This window comes from Anabrus simplex, chromosome 1 (assembly GCF_040414725.1).
Source record: "Anabrus simplex isolate iqAnaSimp1 chromosome 1, ASM4041472v1, whole genome shotgun sequence".
NCBI lineage: Eukaryota > Metazoa > Arthropoda > Insecta > Orthoptera > Tettigoniidae > Anabrus > Anabrus simplex.
In genome coordinates this window covers 624,071,366-624,097,232 of record NC_090265.1, presented here as the reverse complement: position 1 = coordinate 624,097,232, position 25,867 = coordinate 624,071,366, and the positions used below count along the sequence as shown (strand labels likewise).

Below are 25,867 nucleotides of genomic sequence, written 5' to 3'. Positions count from 1 at the left end.
AAGGTCCATCATCAGTGTTAATATTTAAATTTAATTTCACATAAGTGTGTCGTCAAAATGAGTTAAAAATGAGTTTAAATTTGTAGCCCCGTTGACATCAACATGTTAAGGCTGGCTTTCCTTCGTGCTCAGGCTGTTGGTCGAGTACAGCCTGAGCACGAAGGAAAGCCAGCCTTAACATGTTGATGTCAACGGGGCTACAAATTTAAACTCATTTTTAACTCATTTTGACGACACACTTATGTGAAATTAAATTTAAATATTAACACTGATGATGGACCTTAGTGTCCGAAAACCGGTTATGTTTTAAAAACGTGTGTGCTGATACGACTGTATATATCAATAATAATAATAAAATATAAGCCACTGTCGTGCACTATGTAAGAAATGCCCCACTAGACGTATATCTTGCTGATAGGAGGAGGAGAAAGTGCAGAACAGGGCAGTGGACGCAGGGTCGCATGAAAACACGCAGTTTCCGTTGAGTGCGCTATTCCATATGAGAACCAGTCACGCGAAACGCGCGTCTTGATGGAAAATACGGACGTCGGTATGAGTTACAATTGAGTCACGAACGTGTACTTCAACATTACAAATATAATAAGTCACACATAATAAACATAAAATTGCCAGGAGCTCACAATGAGTAGGATACTGGTGACCACAGTGTCAAGAGCTAGGTATAATACCGCATCCACTTGCTTGTACCTGATTCTTTCCTTTCATCCTTCCTATTTTATTACGTCTATCCCAATCTCATTACAACCTGAAGATAAGTTGTGAATTTCTTTTTTTTTTTTTTTTTTTTTGCTAGTTGCTTTACGTCGCACCGACACAGATAGGTCTTACGGCGATGATGGGAAAGAAAAGAGCTAGCAGTGGGAAGGAGGCGGCCGTGGCCTTAATTAAGGCACAGCCCCAGCATTTACTTGGTATGAAAATAGAAAGCCAGGGAAAACCATCTTAAGGGCTGCCGACAGTGGGGTTCGAACCCACTATCTCCCGGATGCAAGTTCACAGCTGCACGCTCCTAACCGCACGGCCAACTCGCCCGGTAAGTTGTGAATGATCTATATTCTAGAGCAATGATGTTTACCAGGATAAGCAAAGACATCGAGTACGCGCAATTTTTAAAAGATGTATGTCCTAGACTGCGGAATGATTAAAATCCTTAGGCTGACCTGGGATCGGATCCAGGGCCTTTGAGTAAGCTGTAATGCCCTATCCCTATAGTAGCATTACTCATTTGTAAAACCCGGGCCCCGTCTCTAGAGATAAGTCCAAAAGATAAGCAGACGCGCTAAACCAGACGAACTAAGGAATTAAGACATTTCACAAGAACGAGCGAGCTGGCAACGCGGTTTGTGTCAGGTAACTCTGAGCTTGCACTCAGTGGGTTCTATGGTGAGTTCGAACAACACTGTCGTAGACCTGAGTACGGTTTCCTTAGCCCCCCCCCCCCCATTTTCATACAAGGCAAATGCTGGGACTGTACCGCTTAATTGAGGCCACGTCAGGTTCTTTCCCTATACAGTACTTTCGTCACCAAAACAGACAACTGAGTCCGTGTGACATTAAAACACTTGCAAAGAAGCTTAACACAAGACCTGAATATAATTATATTACGCACCGATTGACAAAACCCACTGTTACAGACAAAAGTTATTTATAACCCACTTGAAGAGACTGCATGATGAACGACTAACAAAACAGATTACATTCACTGAGGCAATAGGCAGAAGAAATGTACAACTACGAAGGAGGAGGAAGAAAGTGTGAAATGGGAAAAGGCAACCAACCAATTAATCCATGAAGATCATTATTATAGTATTATTATTAATAATAATGTTGTTATGAGTAACAGAGGAAGGAATCCATTCTACTACCTGAGCGTTTAACCATCTACGTCACACACGCACGCACACACACACACAGAGAGAGAGAGAGAGAGAGAGACCTACCAATGAGGCACAATATTTAATAGCACACAAGAAAATCATATGGATTGAGCAGAAAACATATATTATTTGCTTTTACGTCCCGCTAACTACTTAAAGGAAATGGATGAATATTGTTACTTCGGTAATAAAATAACTAACGATGGCAGAAGTAAGGAGGACATAAAATGCAGACTAGCACAAGCAAGGAAGGCCTATCTTAAGAAAAGCAATTTTCTCACTCCGAACATTGATATAGGAATTAGAAAAAGGATTTTGAAGACTTTCGTTTGGAGCGTGGCATTGTATGGCAGTGAAACATGGACGATAACTAGCTCAGAAAGAAAGGTAATAGAAGCTTTTGAAATACGGTGTTACAGAAGAATGCTGAAGGTGAGATGGATAGATCGAATTACGAATGAAGAGATACTGAATCGAATTGGTAGAGAAGATCATTGTGGCTAAATTTGACGAGAAGAAGAGATAGAATGATAGGACACATCTTATGACACCCAGGACTTGTGCAGTTGGTTTTCGAGGGAAGTGTACGGGGTAAGAAGGGTAGGGGTAGACCAAGGTATGGATATGACAAGCAGATTACAGCAGATGGAGGATGCAGCAGTTATATAGAAATGAAAAGGTTACCACATGATAGGGTGGCCTAGAGAGCTGCATCAACCAGTCCATGGACTGATGATTCAAACAACAACAACAACAAAAGCTTTTACGGTTTTTGAATACACGGAAGTACCGGAATTTTGTCTCTCAGGAGTTCTGTAACGTGCCAGATAATCCACCGATACGAGGTTGACGTATTTGAGCACCTTCGAATACCGCCAAGTTGGGCTCAGAAGGACAGCGCTCTGCCGTCCGATCTACACAGTTCAGCACACCAGCAGAAAACCGATGCTATATTAATGTCATAGATAATTACCAAGTTGGGAACATTCGTATTAGGATGGTATAATGAAGAAACTGTGAAATATTGGCTTTGACTTCTTTCATGAAGCTACGGATAAATTAAATTTTGAATACTTCATCCAGACACACTACTTCATTCTTCTTTCTTACTACTGTTCTGCATACTCATTAACTCACACTGAAGCAGAAAACGCTTGCTCTCGTGACTTAAAAGCGATAATATCGCTGGCATATTATTACACGGTGGTTGACGGAGCTTGCTGACAGACGGGCTGTGACGGTATATTCCGGAAATGAATTATCATGCATGCTGCTCCGTCAGGACTAACACCTTTTATTGCAGATAGAAGATTCTCTATACGTAGGGCCCGGAAATTGAGGAAAAATCCTTTTTTCCTTCGAGTATCCGAAGACGAGGTCCAACATAATATATGTTAATTATGGGTCAATGTAGGCCAGAAAACGGTGGGTTTTATTTGTCCTTTTTTTTGCCTTTTTTTTGGCGTTTTTATTATTAGTCCTTTTTAGCCCTTCTTTAGGTCTTAACAACTTTTTTCTTTCGACTACATTTTTACTGCCCATTCTCAAATCGAATCATCATTAACTCATCCATCACGTCTTAAACACCTTTTCTCTGAACCAGAAAAAATGAAACTAGTGCAAAAAATCCAGGGGATTCAAATTATGTGCAAGATAGGTGAAATATTGAAAAGGGAAAATTGTGATGTGCGTTTGAAGATTAAGATCTCATCTGCTTCAAGTACGGATCCGTAACATCCGTTGATGTGGAGATAAGTTTCTCGATGTTTCGCAAGGTACTCTCTGAAAACGACGACCGGGCGAGTTGGCCGTGCGGTTAGGGTCGCGCAGCTGTCAGCTTGCATCCGGGAGATAGTGGGTTCGTATCCCAATGCCGTGGTTTCCCACTTTCACACCAGGCAAATGCTGGGATTGTACCTTAATTAAGGCCACGGCCGCTTCCTTCCCACTCGTAGCCTTTTCCTATCCCATAGTCGCCATAAGACCTATCTGTGTCGGTACGACTTAAAGCCAACTGTAAAAAAAAAGAACGGCAATCCTTTACACGTAAGAACCTGGAAATGACTATTGTGATATACCGCAAAGAAAACTGAGGTAAGGTTTCCGAATTCCAATTACTATACCCCTGGTGTGGTGAAGCCAAATATCATTCCAGTTATACTAATTTCATTTTTTTCTCTCCAGGATATGCATTGTGAATTCATTCTAGGTGGGAAAAAAATGTCATTCTAAATTCGGCAAGTAAATTTTAAACAGATACAGAATTCCATATTTTAAATTACGTTTATCTATCTAAAAGTATACCTATAATGTCTTAATGAGGAATTTTGTTTGTCCAACCATTGTCCCGTTTCTCTGCGGGGTCGGGTATCAGATGAGATGAATGTGTCGTGACGGTTTTTTTATGACCGGATGCCCTTTCTGGCGTCAAGCTCCTCAGAGGAGTTAATGAGATGAAATGAACGACGTGATATATGACAGTAGGAAGGCAAAGGGTGAAACCCGGTGCTGGCACATAGCCTACTCCTGTCGAATAGCACCAAGGGGTCTACTCAAGGCTTAACGTCCCCACCCGACGGACGAATCACCAACAACAGCGTCATATACCCTCACTCCATATGAGCACTGCGGAGAGGTTTGGAATTTAATCCAGGCTCTTGGCACGCCAATCTAGTGATTAGAATTTGTATACCATCACCTCCCCTACGCTGTCGGCCAACATCATGATGGTGATTTTTTCGATCAACGGGACTCGAACCGGCTAACCTAGGCGTCAGACCGTTTATACTTCAACGCCTTAACGATCATGGACACCAGGCGGGCTTGAAAGAAGTAGTATTTCACTCATATATTTTTGCACTGTATGTTGCATACCACCAGAATTTTGCATTTTTAAATATTATACTCCATACTTTAAAATAAAAATAATAAAAAAATTATGAATGAATTTGGATCGCATTCTTACGCCCTTTTTGCCTTTTTTAGGTCCTTTAATGGACACTTTTAGGTATTTTTATAGGTCTTTTGTAGACAATGTATAGGTCCTGAACTTCTGAGCCCTAATAATAAGACTTCTCAAAAGTGCATGGCTCGCTGTTTGATTTCAGTTTCCAACCAACCCACAGCTAGTAGAACAGAATACTGCCATCCCGTAGTACCAAATCGTCTGAAACTGGGAAGAGAGCATTCGTTTATTGTAATTCATTGAATTCGGCCCATGCATTACATAGGCCTACGCCGGTGAGTGGCTCAAACCATAATGGTTTGAAAATATCTCATTGTCTGATTACAAACACAACTAGGGGGAACCACATTATGTGTGGTAATATAATGGGAGCTCTAGAATTTGTCTACAAAGAATCTGGATGAGTAGTTCAGTTGATAGAGCCCTGGTTTTGAGCCCAACTTGGCAGCTTCGATCCTGGCTGAGTCCGATGGTATTTGAAGGTGTTCACAAACGTCAGCCTCGTGTCGGTAGGATTATTGGCACGTAACTCCTGCGGGACTAAATTTCGTCACCTCGGCGTCTCCGAAACCATCAAAAATGTAGTTAGTGAGACGTAAAAACAATAACATTATTATGATTATACTCTAACCTTGTGGTCTTATGACAAGTGTAACTACAGAAGCTAAAAATAAAAAACAGGAAAATCGAATTTCGTAAGTTATACACTGATTCCCTAGACAAAAAAGACCCCCAGTAACCCCTCCCCCTTCTGGCTAAGACCGGACGAGTTGACCGTGCGGTTAGGGACGAGTAGCTGTGACCTTTCATCCGGGATACAGTGGGTTCGAACCCAACTGTCGGCAGCCGTGAAGATGGTTTTTCGTGGTTTCCCATTTTCACACCAGGCAAATGTTGGGGCTGTATATTAATCAAGGCGACAGGCACTTCCTTCACATTCTTAGTCCTTTCCTATCCTATCGTCGCCATAAGACCTACTGTATCTGTGTCGGTGCGACATAAAACAAATTCGAAAAAAATATTCCTGGCTACACCCCTGCTACGTAATAACTTGGGACTTTTAAATGAAAAATACCACGGTCCTATGGCTTCACACAAAGCAAAGTCCTGTGTCACAATACCGACAGTCTCATAAAATGACAGATTTTTTAAAACTGTTTGATAAACTGTCCTGTAAAATTCAAACGACTCTCACATATGACACATGGTATTTCCATGCCTACGAGCAGCAGCGTAATTCAAGGAGACAGAACTAATGAAATATGTATTGAAGAACAACAGAACAGGTGTAGATAGTCCTGTGCCCCTGCAATACAATTAGCATGTTGCAGTCAATTCGGGCTTGTACCTTAACAATTACCCACATGCAGCTATAACATACTGCATTGTTCGTCAGTCCGATGGCTGTAATGAAGCACCGCCTGTCGTTCCAGAAATCAACGCAGCATCCCTGAACAGTCGGAATGTTTATAATTAAAAGTTTCCTGGTTGGTATTACTACAGGCAAATGTTCAGCCTCATTTGGAACAAAACGTGCGTAAAGCAGAGACAGATGAATGTGCAAGTGCAGCAATGGATGGAAAATAAAGAGCCAATAAGTTGGAATCGTTTTATGATCTCTAGTTTCATACATGATTGACATTTTACTGAGCACAAGCAGTGACATCTAAAGTAACGAAGACAACTAGATAAAACCAAAGTGAACTTAAAATGAATTAAGACGGAAACCATCTCTTTTATAATAAGCTCCAACCTTGTGATCTCATGAAAAGTGTAGCTACAATAGCAAGCTTAAAAAATCAGGAAAATCGAATTTAGTAATTCATCCCTGCATTAAAATAGAGCAATTTACACATGGATTAAATTCACCTGAGAATAACGCTAAAGTGCGATTGCATGATACATTATTTGAAACAATTAAGTACTTTTAATGTTTAATAATAATGATAATAATAATAATAATAATAATGCCGGGCTGAGTAGCCCAGACGGGTTAAGCCGCTGGCCTTACCTCAACTTGGCAGGTTAGATCCTGACTTAGTCCTTTGGAATTTGAAGGTGCTAAAATACGTCAGCCTCGCGTCGTTAGATTTACTGGCACGTAAAAGAACTCCAGCGGGACAACATTCCGGCACCTCGACGTCTGCGAAAATCTTCAAAAAGTAGTTAGTGGGGCGTAGAAACGATAACATTAATAATAATAATGCCCAGTTCCAGCCCTCAGTCCGGAAATAAAATCCTTGGTCTGGCTAGGAATCGAACAGGCAAGAACGCTTCTGCTAGACCATGGGACTGTCAAAAATAATGCCTGCGCTGTACGTTAGGGCCAAGCCACTACTTTGTATATGCTAACATTTCTATCTTAGCGCCCCAATATCTGTAAGATGTTGAACAATAATAATAATAATAATAATAATAATAATAATAATAATAATAATAATAATAATAATAATAATAATAATAATAATAATAATAATAATAATAATGTATGTATGTTGGATATTCAGCCTGAAAGCTGGTTTGATCCTTCACAGCTCCGCCAAAGGCTGTCATAATAGCCTAGGCAACACTACAGAGGCGTACTAGAGAAATGAGGAGTGATGTAGTTTCCTGTTTCTTTCCTCACGTTTCTTTCCTCACTGAGCCAGAACTTGCTATTACATATCAGTCTGCCAAGCCCACTAAAATGCATGAAACAACCGACCCTATGAGCGATATTTTCACACCATTCATAACAGGGACTGGCTGCATTAGGAATGGTATTACTAACATCACGCATACCTCAGTCACTTTCATATTGTCAAAGCCAAGGATAATAATAATAATAATAATAATAATAATAATAATAATAATAATAATAATAATATCCCAGCAGGTTTCGGTTTAGGGCGTCACAGTTTCAATCTCGGCCGAGTGTTATAGTGGGGATAGGGGTGGACATACTTTATTTATTCATACAGACAATTTTATGTCAACATACAACATATTAGGAGAAGGCGGGGGAAACTACGGGTGGATGCTAAAGGCTACTTTCTTGACAAAAAAGAAATCAGTGAATAACGTGATCACATTGGCATTTCTTCTCTCATGAAAGGTTACAACATTTTCCTGAGATTGCTTGTGTAATAAAATTACGATAACCACTTGATGTTGACGTCGACCATGATGATGATATTGGATATACAAACTATACCACGGATGTCATGATAGACTTTAGCTCCCTTATACCCCTAGCATCACCACTAATACCCTCGTACTTTCTGTCAATGACATAATATTTATACTTTATCTTAACCAAAGTAAGGAGCTGCCTAGACGAGGTGGTAAAGGCATGCTTGGTTCACCTGAAAGGACGTGTATTCGATTCCTCGCCAGGAATTCGAAAATATTAAGAAACGAGGTTTCCACTTCTGGAGAGGCACAAGGTCCTGAGGTTCGCTCAACCTACACCAAAAGTGAGTACCAGGGAGCAAAGACGGCCGGCCATAAAGCGAACCACTCTACTCCCTTAGTGCCGAGGTTGCGGAAAGTCGAAGCTTTTCTTTCTACTTCTCAGCGGGACTCAATGACCGAAGTACTAAGGAGTTACTGTTTCACACAATATGAATAGTTTGCTTTTTGTAATGTAATACTCTCACAAAAGAAATGAGTTATCAAAACTTCGGTCGTACATTTTCAGTGTTATTACTTGCGTCCATGAAAAACTAATGTAGTGTACAGTACAGTACGCATGCGTAGGACAAGTGTTAACGCGTCCGCTAATAACAACGGTGCTAGAAAATATTCAACATTCTGACGAGAAATCAAACCGCTAATCGAGGGTGCGGCTCCGGGCAGCCAGTCTAGTTTGAGAATGTGCAGCGAACACACGGCGTTTAAGATAAATAAACGGAATTTTGTGCAGAATGTAATGCACTTTATGAAACACGTTTCAAGTTTTGTAACACTGATATGAAACTGCAAAAACAAGTTAAAAATGTGACAATGCCGATGCATATGGCGAATTTATACAAGCGGAATTTCAGGAAGAAAAAGAAGATCAAGTTGTTTCGAGGAAGGTACCACTTACCACTGCCGAGGAAAATGAAGAAATGTAAGCGCGAAGACCCTTCCCAACCTTACCAATGCAGACATAACTGCCAGTGATGAGTCCATGGACAGCGGCACTTCCAGTCACACGTCGTATTGGCGTTGAAAATATTTGCGGCTGTGGATTGAACGCATTTTGTGTTCTTTAGACACATAACCTTCTCGCAGAAACTACACTAACCTGCACATAAAACGTAACACGTAATAAATGCTGAAGACATGGTGTGTAATTATCTATTTAATTAACGTTTAGCACCCCGCCGGCCCCACGTATAGGGGTAGCGTGCCTGCCTCTTACCTGGAGGCCATGGGTCGATTCCCTAGCCGGGCTGATTTGACGTCCTTTTAGCCTAAGTGATACTGATTACAATTGAGGAGATCTGACGATGAGGTGGTGACCCCGGTCTAGAAAGCCAAGAATAACGGCCAAGAGGATTCGACGTGCTGACCAAACGACACCTCGTAATCTAAAGACCTTCGGGCTGGGCAGCGGTCGCTTTGTAGGCCACAGCCCTTCGGGGCTGTTGCGCTATGAGGTTGGGTTTGGTTTGATTTGGTTTAGCACTTTATACTAACTTATTATATTGTTCGATGGGGGAGGTTCTTGGCTTTGTTTTGAGAGCAAACAATGAAGAGTAGATTGTGTAATGCACTAGCCAATTGTTTCTCGCACAACCTGAAACCACATAGGAAATAATGTTTTACCACCCTGCAAGCACTTACTGTTGTAGTGCTGTATTATACCCCGCGGAATCACATGTGTCTGTAAGATGTTTATCATTATCGTAATCAGTATTTTGGAGTAAACATGCCGTTAATTCCAAAAGATGCTGCAAAATCTATTGCTTCGGTGGAAGATGGTCGGAGCATGCATTACGTTGCAGAAGTGTTGAGAACTACACTTTCCACGATTTCCAGGACCGTAAGAAGGTTGAAGGTACAGGGTTACAGAAGCCTATTCAAAGACACCAGTATCAGGTCCGACAATGCACTGTTATCTCAATCTCAGAAGGATTTTTTTGGATTATGTGACTTTGTATTCTACTCTGCTCATAAAAGACGGGGTTTCCAGCATATCCCAGTTATCCCTGGAGTCTCTGAAGCCACCCTGGCTCATTCTGGGTTTTGATGGGTATTTAAGGTATGATGACCTTCGTGCCGCTACTTGATGATTTAGGCAAAAACTACACCCTAATATTGATAAATACAGCAGTTAAAGCATTATGTAATTCGAGGCAATAACGTAGAAAAATCGTGAGTGTTCATTTCATATTCAGGGGCATTCGTAATACTGAACTGCGTCACAGCCGGAAAGTGCGTAAAATATTTATCTTGCGTAATTGCATCATCACGACAAAATGTTGGAAGGAAGTGTTCGATCAATAAGTGGCTCGTATCCTGACGTTACGAAAATAGTCCATCGATATTGCATACTGTGACTGAATGCAAACGGAAGGTAAAAAGAGATGTTGCACGATTAATCGATATAACACCTTAAGAGCTGAAGATAGGAATTTAAATTATTCAAATTCCTTACAGAAATGGAACGGTATTTCCGTATTGTATGTGCAGTACACTTGGATATGTTGTGATTGTTATCTAAATTCAGAGTGCCATATCGCCTCACGTAACAGACGCGATCTAAGTATAGTGAAACTCGAGACATTTGGAAATGTAATTGAAATCCAGCCATGTTCTAATCTCCATATAGGGGTGTGGAACTAAAGAGACCGATCTGATACGGAGACTCCCTGGATGCAATAAATACAGCAGCGGCGCCTGAATGTCTGCAACCCACATTACAGGCAGGCTGGTTTCTCGGAACACACGGTCGTGCTGTGTGACAGACAGTAATGTTACGTTAATAAGTCTCTTTCTGCTTCTAGATCTGCATCTCCCCGCTCTGGTAAAAAACAGCATTATTCTGGAGTTGTTTATTCGTTCTGCCATGAACAGACGGAACTGCAACTTGGCTAATGAGAACACTCATTTTACCCATTTTCCTATTAGCTAATGGACGAGTCGAGTAGAACATCACTGGGTACAACAAAGCCCATAGGAACCACTCCTGTGGTGGTAGTGATTATTGTTTTAAAATGAAGTAAAAGTAATCAGGTGTGAGCATTAAAATACATGCACGGTATAACCTCCCTGTCGTAAGAGGAAACTGAAAGGGGAAAATACCCTGGAGCTCACACCCGGGAGCATGGGTTGGGGACCATGGGCCCCTAACTGAATCTGGCATTGATAACATTTACCTGTGCCACGCTTTCTTTTTTTCTAGTTGTTTCACATCGCACTAAGGTTTTCGGCGACGCACGGATGGGAAAGGGCTAGGATTGGGAAGGTGGCCTTAATTAAGGTGTTACGTAATCTGTCAACCCATGATAACCTGATGAGTCGTCCGTATCACCACTTTAACCAGATTCCCACCAATTCTTCGATCAGAAGCGTGAACGCTTATGAAATATTACTGATAGAAGAGACCAAACACAATTTTTTCCTTTATTTTTAAATTATTTATTTAAAATGCTTTCATTCTCCATCCTGAAGAAGTGGGGAGGGCCAAACTAAAGGAGATTACCCCCACTCTGTCTAGGAGATTTGGGGTCGTTATGGAAGAGGTGTTGAAAAGAACGATTTGGCCGAAGGACGAGCAACGGGGTAGTAAGAATGATTGGAGAAGGGGCCTCTTAGCTAGGTTTTTCTTTTCTTTTCTTTTCTTTTCTTTTCTTTTCTTTTCTTTTCTCTTCTTTTCTTTTCTCCCCTTCCTCTATATTTATTTTTTTGTGGCTAGTTGCTTTACGTCATACTGATACAGATAGGTCTTATGGCGACGATGGGACAGGAAAGGCCTAGGAATGGGAAGGAAAAGGCCGTGGCCTTAATTAAGGTACAGTCCCAGCATTTGCCTGATGTGAAAATGGGAAACCACGGAAAACCATCTTCAGGGCTGCCGACAGTGGGGTTCGAACCCACTATCTCCGGGATGCGAGCTTACAGCGGCGCGCTCCTAACCGCACGGCCAACTCGCCCGGTATTTCATTTTTTACTACAACGATTATTTTATTTCATTCATTAAAATAGATTTGTAACACCGATGGGCCATTACATAAAACTGGGCCAGGTCTACATATACGACGCATATCCCATTCGCAATCCCATCAAGATGTGTGAAACGCGACGAAAACATGTTCTTTAATGAGAGAAAAATATATTCTAAATCGGATAAGAATATAATTATGCTTTTTAGATCCCTAACAATGAGTCTCTTCAATTTCAAAATATGTCTTATCTTAAAGGGTATCAATAGACATCAGGGAGGGATACCTTATTCAATCTGATTATGCCCTAATCTGCAGTTTACGACAGCAACGAACTGCGCAGCAGGACACATTGAAATAGTACTATACCTGTGTGGTCTGTTTTGAAGCAGGGAATCCAACATTTAGATATTTGCACTGCTGTTGAAATATGAAATATGAAAGTTAACAAGAAACTAACTCTATTTCAGTGTGTTCTCATTAGTAGAAACTGGCAACCAATCCCTCCGGCTGGTTTTAATATTTCTTATGACATTTTCTGTAAACTTGTAAAATAAATGAAATCGTGTTTTCTTGTGTGTATGTTTAGTCCTCAGCCCGAAGGCTGGTTGGATCCTCAACAGCTCCGCCATCAGCTGTCATAGATGGCCTAGGCATCACTGAAGAGGCGTACTAGGGAAATGAGGGGCGAGGTAGTTTCCCGTTGCTTTCCTCACCGAGCCAGAAGTTGCTATTACATATCAGTCTGCCAAGCCCACTGAAATGCATGCACCAACTGACCCTATGAGCAATATTTTCACACCATTCATAGCAGGGACTGGCTGCAGAAGGAATGGCATTACTAGCATCACTCATACCTCAGTCACTTTCATTTTGTCAAAGCTAAGGTTAAAGCTGAGACAGATCAATGAAAGTAACAAGATTACTCTAGCCCATACCAGAAGACATAGTGCACTGTAAACACTAGGTCCCGCCAGCAAAGGCATCGTGTTTTCTTAGAAACAATAAAAAGTCATCTCCCGTGAACAATAACAAGGCAGAGGAAAAGTAGCATAAAAGGACTAATCTAAAAAATGAAATTTGCGACAATGTCGGCATTAGGCGAGGAATATATGGCCGGAGTTTTTTTAAAATCATCTGTTAGTGGAAAATAAAACTGAAAGAATTGTCGGAATCAGAAATAAACTAAAAGTGTCGTTAAGGTTGAAGAAGATACCGGCAAAAGAGGCGAGCATAGAGGAGGATACAAACTACACATACATGGGCGACAACAAAAGAAAAGACAACCAAAAAATCAACTCACAACAGTAAGAGAAAAAAGACGATCAGCGCAATGTGGTTAGCGCGCGGCCCGTCTAAAAGAGAAGCTCAACAAAACAATGGAATGACCGACTGCGTGTATTATAAGATAGAGAGAGAAGGGAAGAAAGGTAGAAAGAAAGGTGAGCCTTTCAGTAGTACCGAGAAAACAAGGGACATAGAGTGGTCGTGAGGAAGGTCACCGATAAATCACCGTTTAGGTGGCTCTGTCCGTCTCTCTCCAGCCGAGTCCACAAGGCTTGTAAAACTTTTACGAGAAAGCGTTACGATTTGATGTTTGAGGTATAATACAACTTGTCGTCCAGGTCTTTTTCTATTTATTTAATAACTCGTATAAGAAGAATGTGAATTCCGGTAGCAAGTATAACAGTCATACAGAGATGTGTTGGCCATCATACAAATTTATAAGAACTACCATAAATGGGCCCACAAACATTAGTTCCCGCCCGCCTGCCGCCAGGGCGCCCTTCGCTACTGCATTTTCAAAGAACTTCACCTGTCTAATTATGCGTTCCACCTCATATTTCAAATTTGAAATCCTAGAGACAAAAACAAACAAAAAGATAACAGGCCGATGTCTTCTTGTTTTTAATGATTGGACCCCAACTATTTACAAAGATCCGAGATTTTTGTTGACACGGACTCCTTGATTCTTAAAGTAAGTAAAAATAAGTAACTGTTTCTTTTCCGCGTATTTTAAATTCCCTGCATCTTAGCATCTCCGGTCACACGGTCATGGCATTCCAGGCCTTCGCTATTACAATTATTTCCCGCTAACAAAAATTGTACTGGTCGTCTTATTCACATTTCAAAGACATAAATATCAAAACTCTTAACTCGCTCATGTGTACACTCCTTTGAAAGAAAGCGACACTATTCTTCAACACGACTTTACACAGTTAAAATGAAATGATACTTCAACTTCCCAAGATATTTTGCAGTACCACAGCAGTTCAACGGCACTAGAAATTAGCAGCTACATTATATCAAAATCAAGAACTGACCAATTCTAATACAATCGAGTCTCGGAAATTCTACTTTGGACAACTCAAGATTACATAAAGCTCGACTTCTGCATACATTTTTTTTTTTCCATAACGGATAAATCAGGAAATTAGTGTTACTGGGTTTTTTTTCTGTACTTACATTGGTCGAACGGTATGACTAGGGCAATAATTTTTGGAGCATACTGTAATACTTAACGTTCTGGTGACAAGTGATTTGTACGCGGAAATTCCTACCTATCCTCAGGCAGAATCGTTTGAAGGTGCGGTGTGACTCGCGTCAGTTACTCATCATTCACTGAAGTTGCCATTGTATGGGAAAGTTTTCAAGTTGACTGCTGTGTTGTTTCACCAGTGAAAATGCCGAGTGTTCAGAAGAGGGAACAAAACCATATGACTATGTTAATGATACAATGCGCTATAGAGAATGCTTGAATGGGAAAGTGTAAATAAATTTGCAGGGGATTTAGAAGTTGGGCGGATAATGATAATTGGGTGAAAATTTCATGTACATGTAAGATGTTTTATTATTAAATAGATTGTTTTAGATTGGGCTTTATATTTTCTTTATGACTCCTTATAGGAGGAGATGCCTTCTCACAGGTCAAGGAGATCTGAATTGGTAAAGGAGAAGTATGGTTAAGTTGAGAGGTTTGGCGGCCGTGGCCTATACTAGGACCTGTCCCGGCATTCACCTCAGTGTAGGAGAATGGAAAACCATTCTCAGGACAGCCGATGGTGGGTACAAACCCCTCTCCGTCTCCCAAATACAGAGGTGTATAGCCACGATTACCGGTTCTCTGCTCAGTTGGTTGGTTGGCCGAGTGCAGAGCTGTTCGACCACGGCTGAAAAAAGCTTTATATAATCCTTCCACGAGTGCGTAGAATTCGACACCCTCTCAGTCGACAACAGGTCATATTTACGAGTCTCTAATTTATTATTATTATTGTTATTATTATTATTATTATTATTATTTATTTATTTACGTTCTATTATTAAATTCTAGCTGGTGTGTACCGGTCGTTGCCAGTTGAGTGTTAATAATTGCAGCAGTAATGGTATCTAGCAGAGATGAGTCCGTTAATAGAAGAGAGAGAGCACACCTCAACTAACTTCTCCCTTTTCTTTTCTTTTTGTAGAAGTTGCTTTTTTTTGCGTAGGACTGGGGCTGGGAAGGAATCGACCTTATTAAGGTACAGCCTGCAACATTTGTCTGGAGTGAAAAAAGGAAACCGCACAAAACTATCTTCAAGGCTGTCGACAGAGGAAGTTCGAACCCACTATCTCCCGGATGCAAGTTGACAGCTGCGCGCCCCTAACTGAACGGCCAACTCGCCCGGTGATACTATTTTGAAAGCGCAAGATAATCATTATTTTATAATGATAAATATGGCCACATGATTCGAGCTCGTAAGCCATGGAATACATTCCCCATGGCGCAAAAACTCCGAAGGGCTACCAAGCGACTGGTACTCAGCCCGAAAAGCTGCAGATTACGAGGTGTCGTGTGGTCGGCACGAATCTTCTCGGCCGTTATTCTTGGTTTTCTATAGTGGCGCTATCTCACGGGCAGATATCTCCTCGATTGTACCTACGTAGGCTGAGTGGACCTCGAACAAGGTAAAAGTCAGTGACCTGGTCAGGAATCGAAACTGAGGCCTCCGAGTAAGGACAGGCATGCTACCCCTCCACCGCAGGGCCGGCCACGGAATACGTAGACTACAAAAATATATGCGCTACATAACGCTTTGTTACTGAAATTATGTTAGAGTAGGTAAACATAACTTATTTTTAAGCTGCCTTCTAATTCCCACCAAATTAGGATATGCAGGTATTGAGACCATACGGAAAAAAGGTGCCATTTTCCCTTTGGGAAAATCGAATGATCATAAATGAAACACAAATTGATAACTATTCATTTATTTGAATCTAAGGAATTTTCTGGAGATATCGGTATGGAATTTGGAGTCGACAGGTGTAGGATTCAGTGCAACGAAAGGGGATAAGTGACTCAGGGTCTATGAAACTATGACGAATTGAATAATCACTTCTCTGGAGAATGATGATAAGAGACCTCTTTGATAAAAGAGCCCTCTATATGTCTCTGTCATGGTCATCCATCAATACTTCACATCACAGCCTGCACGGTTGCTAGGTAACACCGCGTCACGCATTTTGTATTGCTAATGTCATATGACTGCCAGCCATAAGACAGCCTGCACGGTTGCTGGGTAACATCGCGCTACACAATTTTTATCGCAATTCAGGTGACCCCAAACCATAAGACATAATTATGTCAAAATAAAGGGACTGCACCAAACTAAATTACACTCTGATTAATACTTGCCAGACTGTTAGATTTCAATAATTTTATATCGGCATTAGTTTTAGTAATAACCAAGAGTGTAGAAACGGACTTACTTCACTCGAGAAAGTCTGACAATGGCAGAAACTGGGCAGGCGATATCTTTCGACTAGCCAGTAGTGGAGAGATGTTGCTATGGCAACGAGAGCCTCTTTAACAGAAGAGGAGCACTCCGTGTGAACTGAGTCCGGTAACCAATCCCGTAGTGATAATGAGTTTTGTTTTAATGGGGCTCAATGTCGTGATTATAACCGCCTGACAACCAGTTCTCCAAAGGGGAAAACTGACCAATGGAGTAAGGGTAGTTAGAGGGTGCGGAAGGAAGCCCAGCGACCCCGCTCTCAACTTCATCATGCAGTCGTAATTTTACCATAGCCTGATCCATACTGTGTAAAATAAATTAAAAATGACAACTGGTAAAAATATTAGGCCATTGCCTATTTCGACTTCACAATACCATCTTCTTCTAGGAGGCTTTTACGTTCCTCTTGTCTGTAGGATGGTAGTTGTAGGCCTTTTTCGGAATTCTCGATGCATCTTTTAAAAACAATAGCAGTTATCGAGCTATAATCTTTGTTATTGAGATCCCAAGTTTAACTTTCGTAAAGACAAGTTGGAATAGCTATAATGTGATAAATGTTTCTGTATCTCTCTCATAATAATAATAATAATAATAATAATAATAATAATAATAATCATAATAATAATAATAATAATAATAATAATATGGATGAACTACAAATTACAGTGGAAGACCTAAGAAACGAAACCAACAAAATCAGGAAACTCGCAGACAAGCAAACCAGACTGCAAACCAGAATCAACAAACAGACAATAGGAAGGGTGATTTCCGATTAAGAAAGAAGGATACGATCAGAGAGAATGAAAAAGTACTGGGCTGACAGGAAACTGAATTTTTTTTTGTATAAGGTTGGCTAGAGTGGTCCAATGAATGCCATAAAATTTAAATAATAAAAAGAATAATTTAATACATACCACGGTGTCCGTAATGTGTCCTATGCCAATGACAGGAATAAGTCTAATTTAAATAACATAAAATGCCACAAGCCTCAGCCTGGGTTGAAAACTCCAATCTAGGAAACAGAAGGCCGATGACCAACAGACTGTGTCACAAAAGTCGGCTAAAGAATGGTAATTATTATAACTATACTCATTTCTCAAATTTTACCAAAGAATGTGCAAGCTACGTATCTGTTCTTAAAAGAAAATATTCCCTTCCCATCTGATTGTAACAGTAACACACTCCAGAGAGAGTGAATTTGCTTACAAAAGCGTTCTGCATGGGCCTAATTTTAGAAGCGGAAAGTATGCATTAATAGGAAACGTTTATGAGATGCATATCTTGATCAGCACAACGTTGGCGCGTTAAAATTAGCAGATATATGAATGGACTTGCTATAAATAGGAACTAATTACCCATTTTTAAGAACGGTGAGGTAAGTAGAGCTGTCTTACGAAAGGAATTTCATATGAAGGAATGAAGGAAGTGCATAATTTATCATGAGACTTACGATCACTGTAAAAAAACACTTAAAAATATGACACTCTAAACTAAGGTTAATGTATAAAACATTAGAATCAAAGGATACAAATTTGAATGTCTGGTTCAGACTCATTTATGCTGGAATCCGTTCATTTAAACTATTGAGCTCGCTAAAACAGTTAATCCACGCGTGAAGACAAGATTGGGAAACTACACAGTTCTTGTTCCCCGGAATTCTTCACACTCACTCTTCAGAAACGCTAGGATAATAATACCAAGTTTAACTTTCAGAAAAGATTTCACTATGCAATACGAGTCGTGTAGTTGTAAGCTTGCGCTCGGCAGATGAGTTAGAACCCTACCGTCGGCAGCCCTACAGATGGTTGCCCATGGTTTCCCATTGTCAGATCAGGGAAATATCAAGGCTGTAACTTAATTAAAGCCAATGGCACTATCTTCCAAGTCCTAGCCATTTTCTATCCCTGAAATGTTGGTAAATGCCACGTTCAACAAGTAGATTAGTAATAAGAAAATATATAACTTAGATCGATATATTTTTCTCAGTCGTACAGTTGCATCCACTAGCATTCAAACCCACAACATAAACTTCGGCATTCACAAGAGTACGGGGTAGGGGAAAAAAGGTACCGAAATATTTTCTAGAGGCAAATTTTGAAAATAAAATTATACTTGCCACATTCTCCGCCTAATTTTCTTTTTCCATGGCTTATTTATTATGTGATTTATTTTTATGGTACTCAGCATCTCCTGTCAAATAGTTATTGCATCTTTGTTTCAGTTCAGGAACTTAGGAAATCTCCGTACGGATTTTTCTGTTCTATTTTATGGGAGAAAAGTCTGCGGACTGCTTAATTGTAAATTCTACGTCAGTGGAGGGTTTAAGTCTGGGACTATTATAAGTGCTGCGTGATTTGAAGTAGGCGTAGAGATTATTCCTGTATTTCTTTCGCATAATCACATGGAAAAAACAAATACAACGAACATACAACTTAAAGACATCCACAGACAACTCTTCGTTTCAGGACAACCGTCTCTTTTTAACCAACGCTTATCAGGTCTCCCACATTAAAAAGTAGTGATTAGTTTTACTTACCCGCCATTGTGGGGTACGCTGAGTAGCCCGAGTCGAGAGCGTGCGGATGGTGCGCCGCAGCCTGGTCGTGGTGCAACCGGGCCGTGTGGCTGGGGGTTCCCCAAGGTTCGGGGACGCCTCCTTTGCTGTACTGATGCGAGGCTGTCACGTGGGGTGGTAGCCGCGTCGTTGGGGGCAGTAGTAGACTGCCGTACTGCGCCATGTTGTGGTGATGATGGTACTCGTGGACGGCCCTGGAGCACAGCAATATAAAGAATTAGCCTATATATTAAGGACGTTGTATAGAAAATGTCAAATTAAATTATGTGGTAGGGTTAATAAACATACAGTCGGTTAGGAACGAATTAGAAATGAAATAAGTTTTTGTTTTTGATTGAAGCCTTTATTTTATGTCTCTGTAATCTGAATTGGTGCGACGTTAACCAAGTAGCAATAAGAAAATATATACATCGATAAATTTTTCTCATTAAGGCCAGTCGTAGCAATATTAATTAATCCAGTTTTATGTAATTTACATTAATCATTCCATGAATTACAACCACTAGTTTTTATCTGGCAAATAATATAGCTCAGTGGAAACATCGAATTTCGTGAGACGCTGTGCATCATTGGGAACCTATGCAAGTGAACCCCGGCTTACGGCCAGTGCTAAACAGAGTGTAAATTGCTCGTCAATCTATCAACCTATCATCATCTCTCTTGCTTAGAAACCGTATTTTCGTAATCATGGTCTCCTATCGTCATCTCTTCCTTGACTGGTTTACGTTATTTAACAACAGAAACGCATGTAAAGAGGGATGTCAACTAATATTCAAGCTGATTAAATTTTCTTAAAAATATCAAGTTTCTTAAATCATGATAATATGACAAAAACTAAGGAATTTATGCTCAGCCATATGACCTGCAGTATCGGAGTGTAGCCAGACGAAGTTCTCGATCAGCTGTTCAATTTTATTCACCGATTGTGGGCTCACTAACTCTCATATTAGCTGGTTCACCAGTCGATCTCACGATAAATTAGATAACCCCCTTCTATATCTCACAAATGAGGATTACAATCCTTGCATGAGTCGCAAATAGAGCACAGTACTCCGGCACTCCAAAACCTGTAGGCCATTTGGCTAAGCAATAGTTAACTGGCAGGCCCAGGCCCATAATAGACTGAATGTGCCACGATTTTGTTTCGTCAGAGTTCACAAAATGATCCAAAAATACTTTTAACTTGCTCCACGAACAATGAATGAGGAATGAGTTAATGTGCTGATCAAGGAAGTCTGCTGGATCTGTACGAAAAGTGGGAATAAGAACGGATATTGAATCATCAGGCTATATCTACATGATCGTTCTCAATGGTTTAACACACTGAAGGAGTCCGCTTTTGATTTAGATGGAGTGAACTTTTTTTGATCATTTCAGTAATTCGTTCTTCATTCACTGCACACTCTCCAAGTTAAAAGTCCGGTTTTTTTGGGTGATATCAGACAAAAGTGTAGCGTTATGAAAATGTTGCAAAGTTTGGCTTGGGAAGACCTGGGAAAAACGAGACGAGCTGCTCGACTAAGTGGTATGTTCCGAGCTGTCAGTGGACGGATGGCGCGGAATGACATTAGTAGACTAATGAGTACTGACTAATAAGTTTGAGTGGTATTTTTAAAAGTAAAGATCGCAGTATGAAGATAAAGTTGGAATTCAAGAGAAAAAAATGGAGCAAATATTAGTTTATAAAAAGAGGAGTTGAAGATTGGAATAATTTACCAAGGAAGTTGTTCAATAAATTTCCAAATCCTTTGCAATTATTTCAGAAAAGATTAGGTAAACAACACATATGGAATCTGTCACCTGGGTGACTGCCCTGAATGCAGATCAGTGGTGATTGATTGATTGATTGATTGATTGATTGATTGATTGATTGATTGATTGATTGATTGATTGATTGATTGATTGATTGATTGATTGTGAATGTCGCACATCTGTAAGCTTGTATTCGGGAGTTAGTAGGTTCGAACCCCAGTGTCGGCTGCCGTGAAAATGGTTTTCAATGGTTTCCCATTATCACACTAGGAAAATGCTGGGGCTGTACCTTAAGACCACAACTACTTCCTTCCCACTTTTAGCCCTTTCCTATCCCGTCGTCGCCATAAGACCTACCTGTGTCGGTGCGATGTAAAACTTTTTTTAAATTCTGACAATAAACACTTTGTGATATTTAACTGTTGTCTATTTGGAGGAAACTTGTGCCAAAAGGTAAAATTGCTATCGTTATTATGGACAGTAATTTTCTTTCATTAACAGCCGATATTCCACATTCAAAGTGGATATTTTGAGTTGTTTTCAAGGATATAAACAACATTGTGTTCCCCTATGCCCAAATGGGACTGATCTGCGTCAGTCTGCACGGTATGAAGAATAGTAGTTTTAAACATGTACTTCAAACTTAGATTTATCCAGAAAATCTTTAACCAATTTGAAGGGGCCCTTATGAGCCGGCCACCGCAGGCAGTGAATTTTGATTTTGAGGACTTCCGAAAGATCATGGAATTTGTTCCCATATCACTGCGAACAGTCGTCATACTTCCAGCCTGTACTTTTGGAAGTCATAATTTACTGTGTGTTCTGTTGCCGTGACCATTGGATTCCAGCCGGCACTCTTTGAGCTGGAGTGGAACATTTACTTTTGTACCCTTACGTCCTTGAAAGTTGTTAACGTCACGTGTGTGGCTGTAACTCTTGAATGCTCACTTCTGCAGAAAGACGTCTGTTGACAGAAGAATCTTTTAATATTTGGACTTCCACAATATTCTTAACCCCTAGAATGGTCACCTTATTTTGTTGATAGTTACTGCTCATCTGGAGTGCCATATCACCCAACGGATTCTTCTTGTTACTTTCCCCCACCCCCGCAATTTTGCTGCAATTAATAATTTATGCAGTGTTTTTCGATATTCTGATATCTCAGTATCTAAGTTTAACATAAGTTATAATATTGTCCGAAAGAATGAGGATAAAAGAAGAATGGGGTGTGGCCTCTAAAGAGGCCTGGTGCAGGTCTTTCGAGTTGCGCCACAAGGGCGACCTGCGCGTTTGTGAAAATTGCGCCGTACGCATGATAAATTCTAATGCTGAAGACGACACACACATCCCTAACACTTGAACCATTGGAACTAACCAATGAAGGTTAAAATCCCCAATCCGGCCGGGAATTGAACCCGAGACCCTTTGGACCAAAGACCAGCTCACTAATCATTTAGCCATGGAGCCGGACAGAGAGAAGATTAAAGTTCATTGTTATAAGTACTGTAGTTAACGCAATGAAATTTTACGTCAACAATTCCTGAGGTAATGACAAAGACAAAGACACCTCTATACAGGCCATGAAGGTCCTTGGAAGAGTGGAAGGTAAAGGCTTCCACCATTGCTAACCGCGGCACGTGATGGGGTAGAGTGGTTAGCTCTACGCCCGACCGCCTTTGATAAAGAGTGAAATTATGTTTTTTTTAAGGCGGTGGGGTGGCGCCCAAAAACTCTTCATGCACTAACAGCCACTGGTGGGGAAGGCTTCATGCCCATGTGCCATTAAAGTACAGAACAAAATGGAGTCGTATGCGGTGTCATGCCACCCTGGTGAACTTTGTAGAGTTAAACACAGTTTCGTAAAATGGTAAAACCACTAAAACACGCGCTTACTACTTTAGATGATACACTTAAGTCGCCCTGCAGGAGGAAAGCTATTCGGCAGCAAAACCTGTTTCGAGGAAACACGCCTGCGACACTTACAGAGTGTGGCACTGTAAGGTTGGTGGGTGGGGAAGACCGTGCTTCAAAGACCTTCCGCTCGCTTTGATGCCGAATGAGGATTCAATGGCCTTGGCAACTGTAATTGAGGAGTGTGCTTTAAACAATATATTCGCCATTGTCATTCTTTTCTTATTGAATTACACAGTAATTCATGATCCTTCAGTGACATTTAGATGGGACTTAAAACAGTTACGTTTGTATCATAAAGAACACAGCTGGATTGAGATCTTGTTGGGTGCATCTGTTGTTCTTAGAAAAGGCGAGGTTTGGGTACAACGGTATCTATCAAGTCATTTCATGGAGGACAGGGAGAAAGAGTAAATTAAAACTGTGGCTGCAGCCTAGTCTGACACATCACCAATTCTATTACACTACTAGCTTATTAGTTCCTACTGATGGAACCGTCCGGTATAAGTCTATCGTGAGCCACAACTTGATATACGGAAGTTCTTAAAGATATTTAGACCGAGCGAGTTGGCCGTGTGGTTAGAGGAGGAGAGCTGTGAGCTTTAATTCGGGAGATAGCAGTTTCGAACTGCACTGTCGGCAGCCATGAAAATGGTCTTTCGTGTTTTCCCTTTTCCATACCAGGCCGTAATTAAGGCCACGGTCGCTTCCTTCCCATTCCTAGCATTTTCCTATCCCATGGTCACCGTAAGAACTATCTGTGTCGCAGGGGCCTAACGTATATCATACGGGCCCACCTTCCAAGGTTAAAATTTTCGACCCGGTCGCGAATCAAACACGGGATCCCTTGGACCAAGGACCAGATAGCCAACCATGTATTCACCATGGAGCAGGGCCACTTAGCGATGATAGCCACTTAAAGTCTCTCTGCTAAGTAAACACAGAATGAATTAATATCGCCGGGCTGACTGGCTCAGATGATTAAGGCGCTGGCTTGCTGAGCCCAAGTTGGCAGGTTCGATCATGCGTCCGTCCGATACTATGTGAAGGTGCTCAAATACGTCAGCCTCGTATCGGTAGATTTACCCGTACGTAAAATAACTCCTACGGGACAAATGTCCGGCAACTCGGCGTCTTCGAAAACCTTCATAGTGGTAAGTGGGACGTGAAACCAATTATTATTATTATTATTATTATTATTATTATTTCTCTCTTTTTCGTGATCCGTTTACCCTCCAGGGTTCTTTATTTTCTCGGAATCAGCGAGGGATACCACTTCTACCGCTTAAAGGGCGGTATCCTGGAGCATGAGACTTTGGGTCAGGGGGATACAACGTGGAAGGAGGACAGTACATCGCCCAGGTGGCCTCACCTGCTATGTTGAACAGGGGCCGTATGGGGATGGGAAGACTGGAAGGGGAAAACAAGGAAGAGGGAAAGAAGCGGCCGTAGCCTTAAGTTAGGTACCATCCCGGGATTTGTCTAGAGCAGAAGTGAAAAACCACGGAAAATTACTTCGAGGATGGCTGAGGTGGAAATCGAACCCCCTCTACTCAGTTGACCTCCTGAGGTTGAGTGGACCCCGTTCCAGCCCTCGTACCACTTTTCAAATTTCGTGGCAGAGCCGGGAATCGAACTGGATTATTCGGGGGTGGAAACTAATCACACAAGCAACTACACCACAACTCTTTACAAATGTTGATATTATTCCAATCCATGCGAAAAATGAAGTCAATAATGCTCATAAGACTGGTGTTCTGTAAAGTCATTGTAATTGTATTATTGATTCATGTTGAAGAAGAAAATATTTAAAAGTAATTTAATTAAAATATTTATCAAGTAAATGTAATTCTACCCACTTACCTTTTCCTAATACTTTTCCCATCACTGAATATGCCACTGGTGATATGACAATTCTAGACTTTGAAGGATGTATTCCGTTTTAGAGAAAAGGAACTGTCCCAAAAAGAACGACACAGTTTTGAGTCCTTTGACGGTGGAATGCTTTTAATATGCTGATATCTTAACATGCACTGTTTATAAACTGTCCGCACTGTATTGCAACCTAATTCATTAATGCTTGCAAAACCAGTCTCAGATGATCACTACTACTGTAGGAGATTGACATTGCTTACCTGTGGTGGTGGTGTGCGGCCGCCGCGCTGTACTGCTGGTAGTGGGAGTGCCAGGGGTCAGAGCTAGCTCCGGCCGCGCTGTGGGGATGGTATGGGTCCGCGTAGAGGTCGGCAGCGCTCGAATGGTGCGACGTCACCGTAGCAGTGCTCTGGTAGTTACTGTTCCAGAACGATGGTGGGAAATTCCGAGCTGACATTGGCGACGTCTCTGCAAGTAACAAAATGAATTAGCAAAGTTATACAGTACATTACTGAAACTGTGTTGTTGTCATTCTGTAGACTGGTTTTATACAGCCCTCTTCTCCACACTATCGAATGCTAACCTCCTCAATCATGTATAAATACATCCGCCTACATCCGATCTAATTTGTTAGTCATACTCATGTAATGACTCCCCCCTACTGTTTTTACTCCATAAACTTTCCTTAGATGCCAACAATACAAGTCCTGGGTGTCTCAAAATGTATCAAATCTCATCTTCTGACTTTACTCAGTAGCTTTCAATTCTACCCATTCCACATTCTTCTGTAAAACAACATCTTGAACACTCCCCCCCTCCCTCCTTTTTAAAATATACAATTTGCTTTACGTCGCACCGATCCAGATTGGTCTAATGGCGACGATGTGATAGGAAAGGCCTAGGAGTGGTAAGGAAGCGGCCGTGGCCTTAAATTAAGGTACAGCCCCGGAATTTTCATTGTGTGGAAATGGGAAACTACGGAAAGC

At 41.0% G+C, this 25,867-nt stretch overlaps 1 protein-coding gene across 2 annotated transcripts in view; it reads right to left on the bottom strand.

Annotated features, from left to right (window-relative positions):
- Positions 1-25,867, bottom strand: part of vg (vestigial) — a 372,182-nt gene that overhangs the window by 74,780 nt on the left and 271,535 nt on the right. For both annotated transcript variants that reach the window (XM_067135677.2, XM_067135676.2), the window contains exons 4-5: positions 25,142-25,349; positions 19,305-19,537 (exon numbers count right to left, since the gene is read on the bottom strand). In XM_067135677.2, the coding sequence (XP_066991778.1) occupies positions 19,305-19,537; positions 25,142-25,349 (441 nt within the window). The remainder of the gene's footprint in view (positions 1-19,304; positions 19,538-25,141; positions 25,350-25,867) is intronic.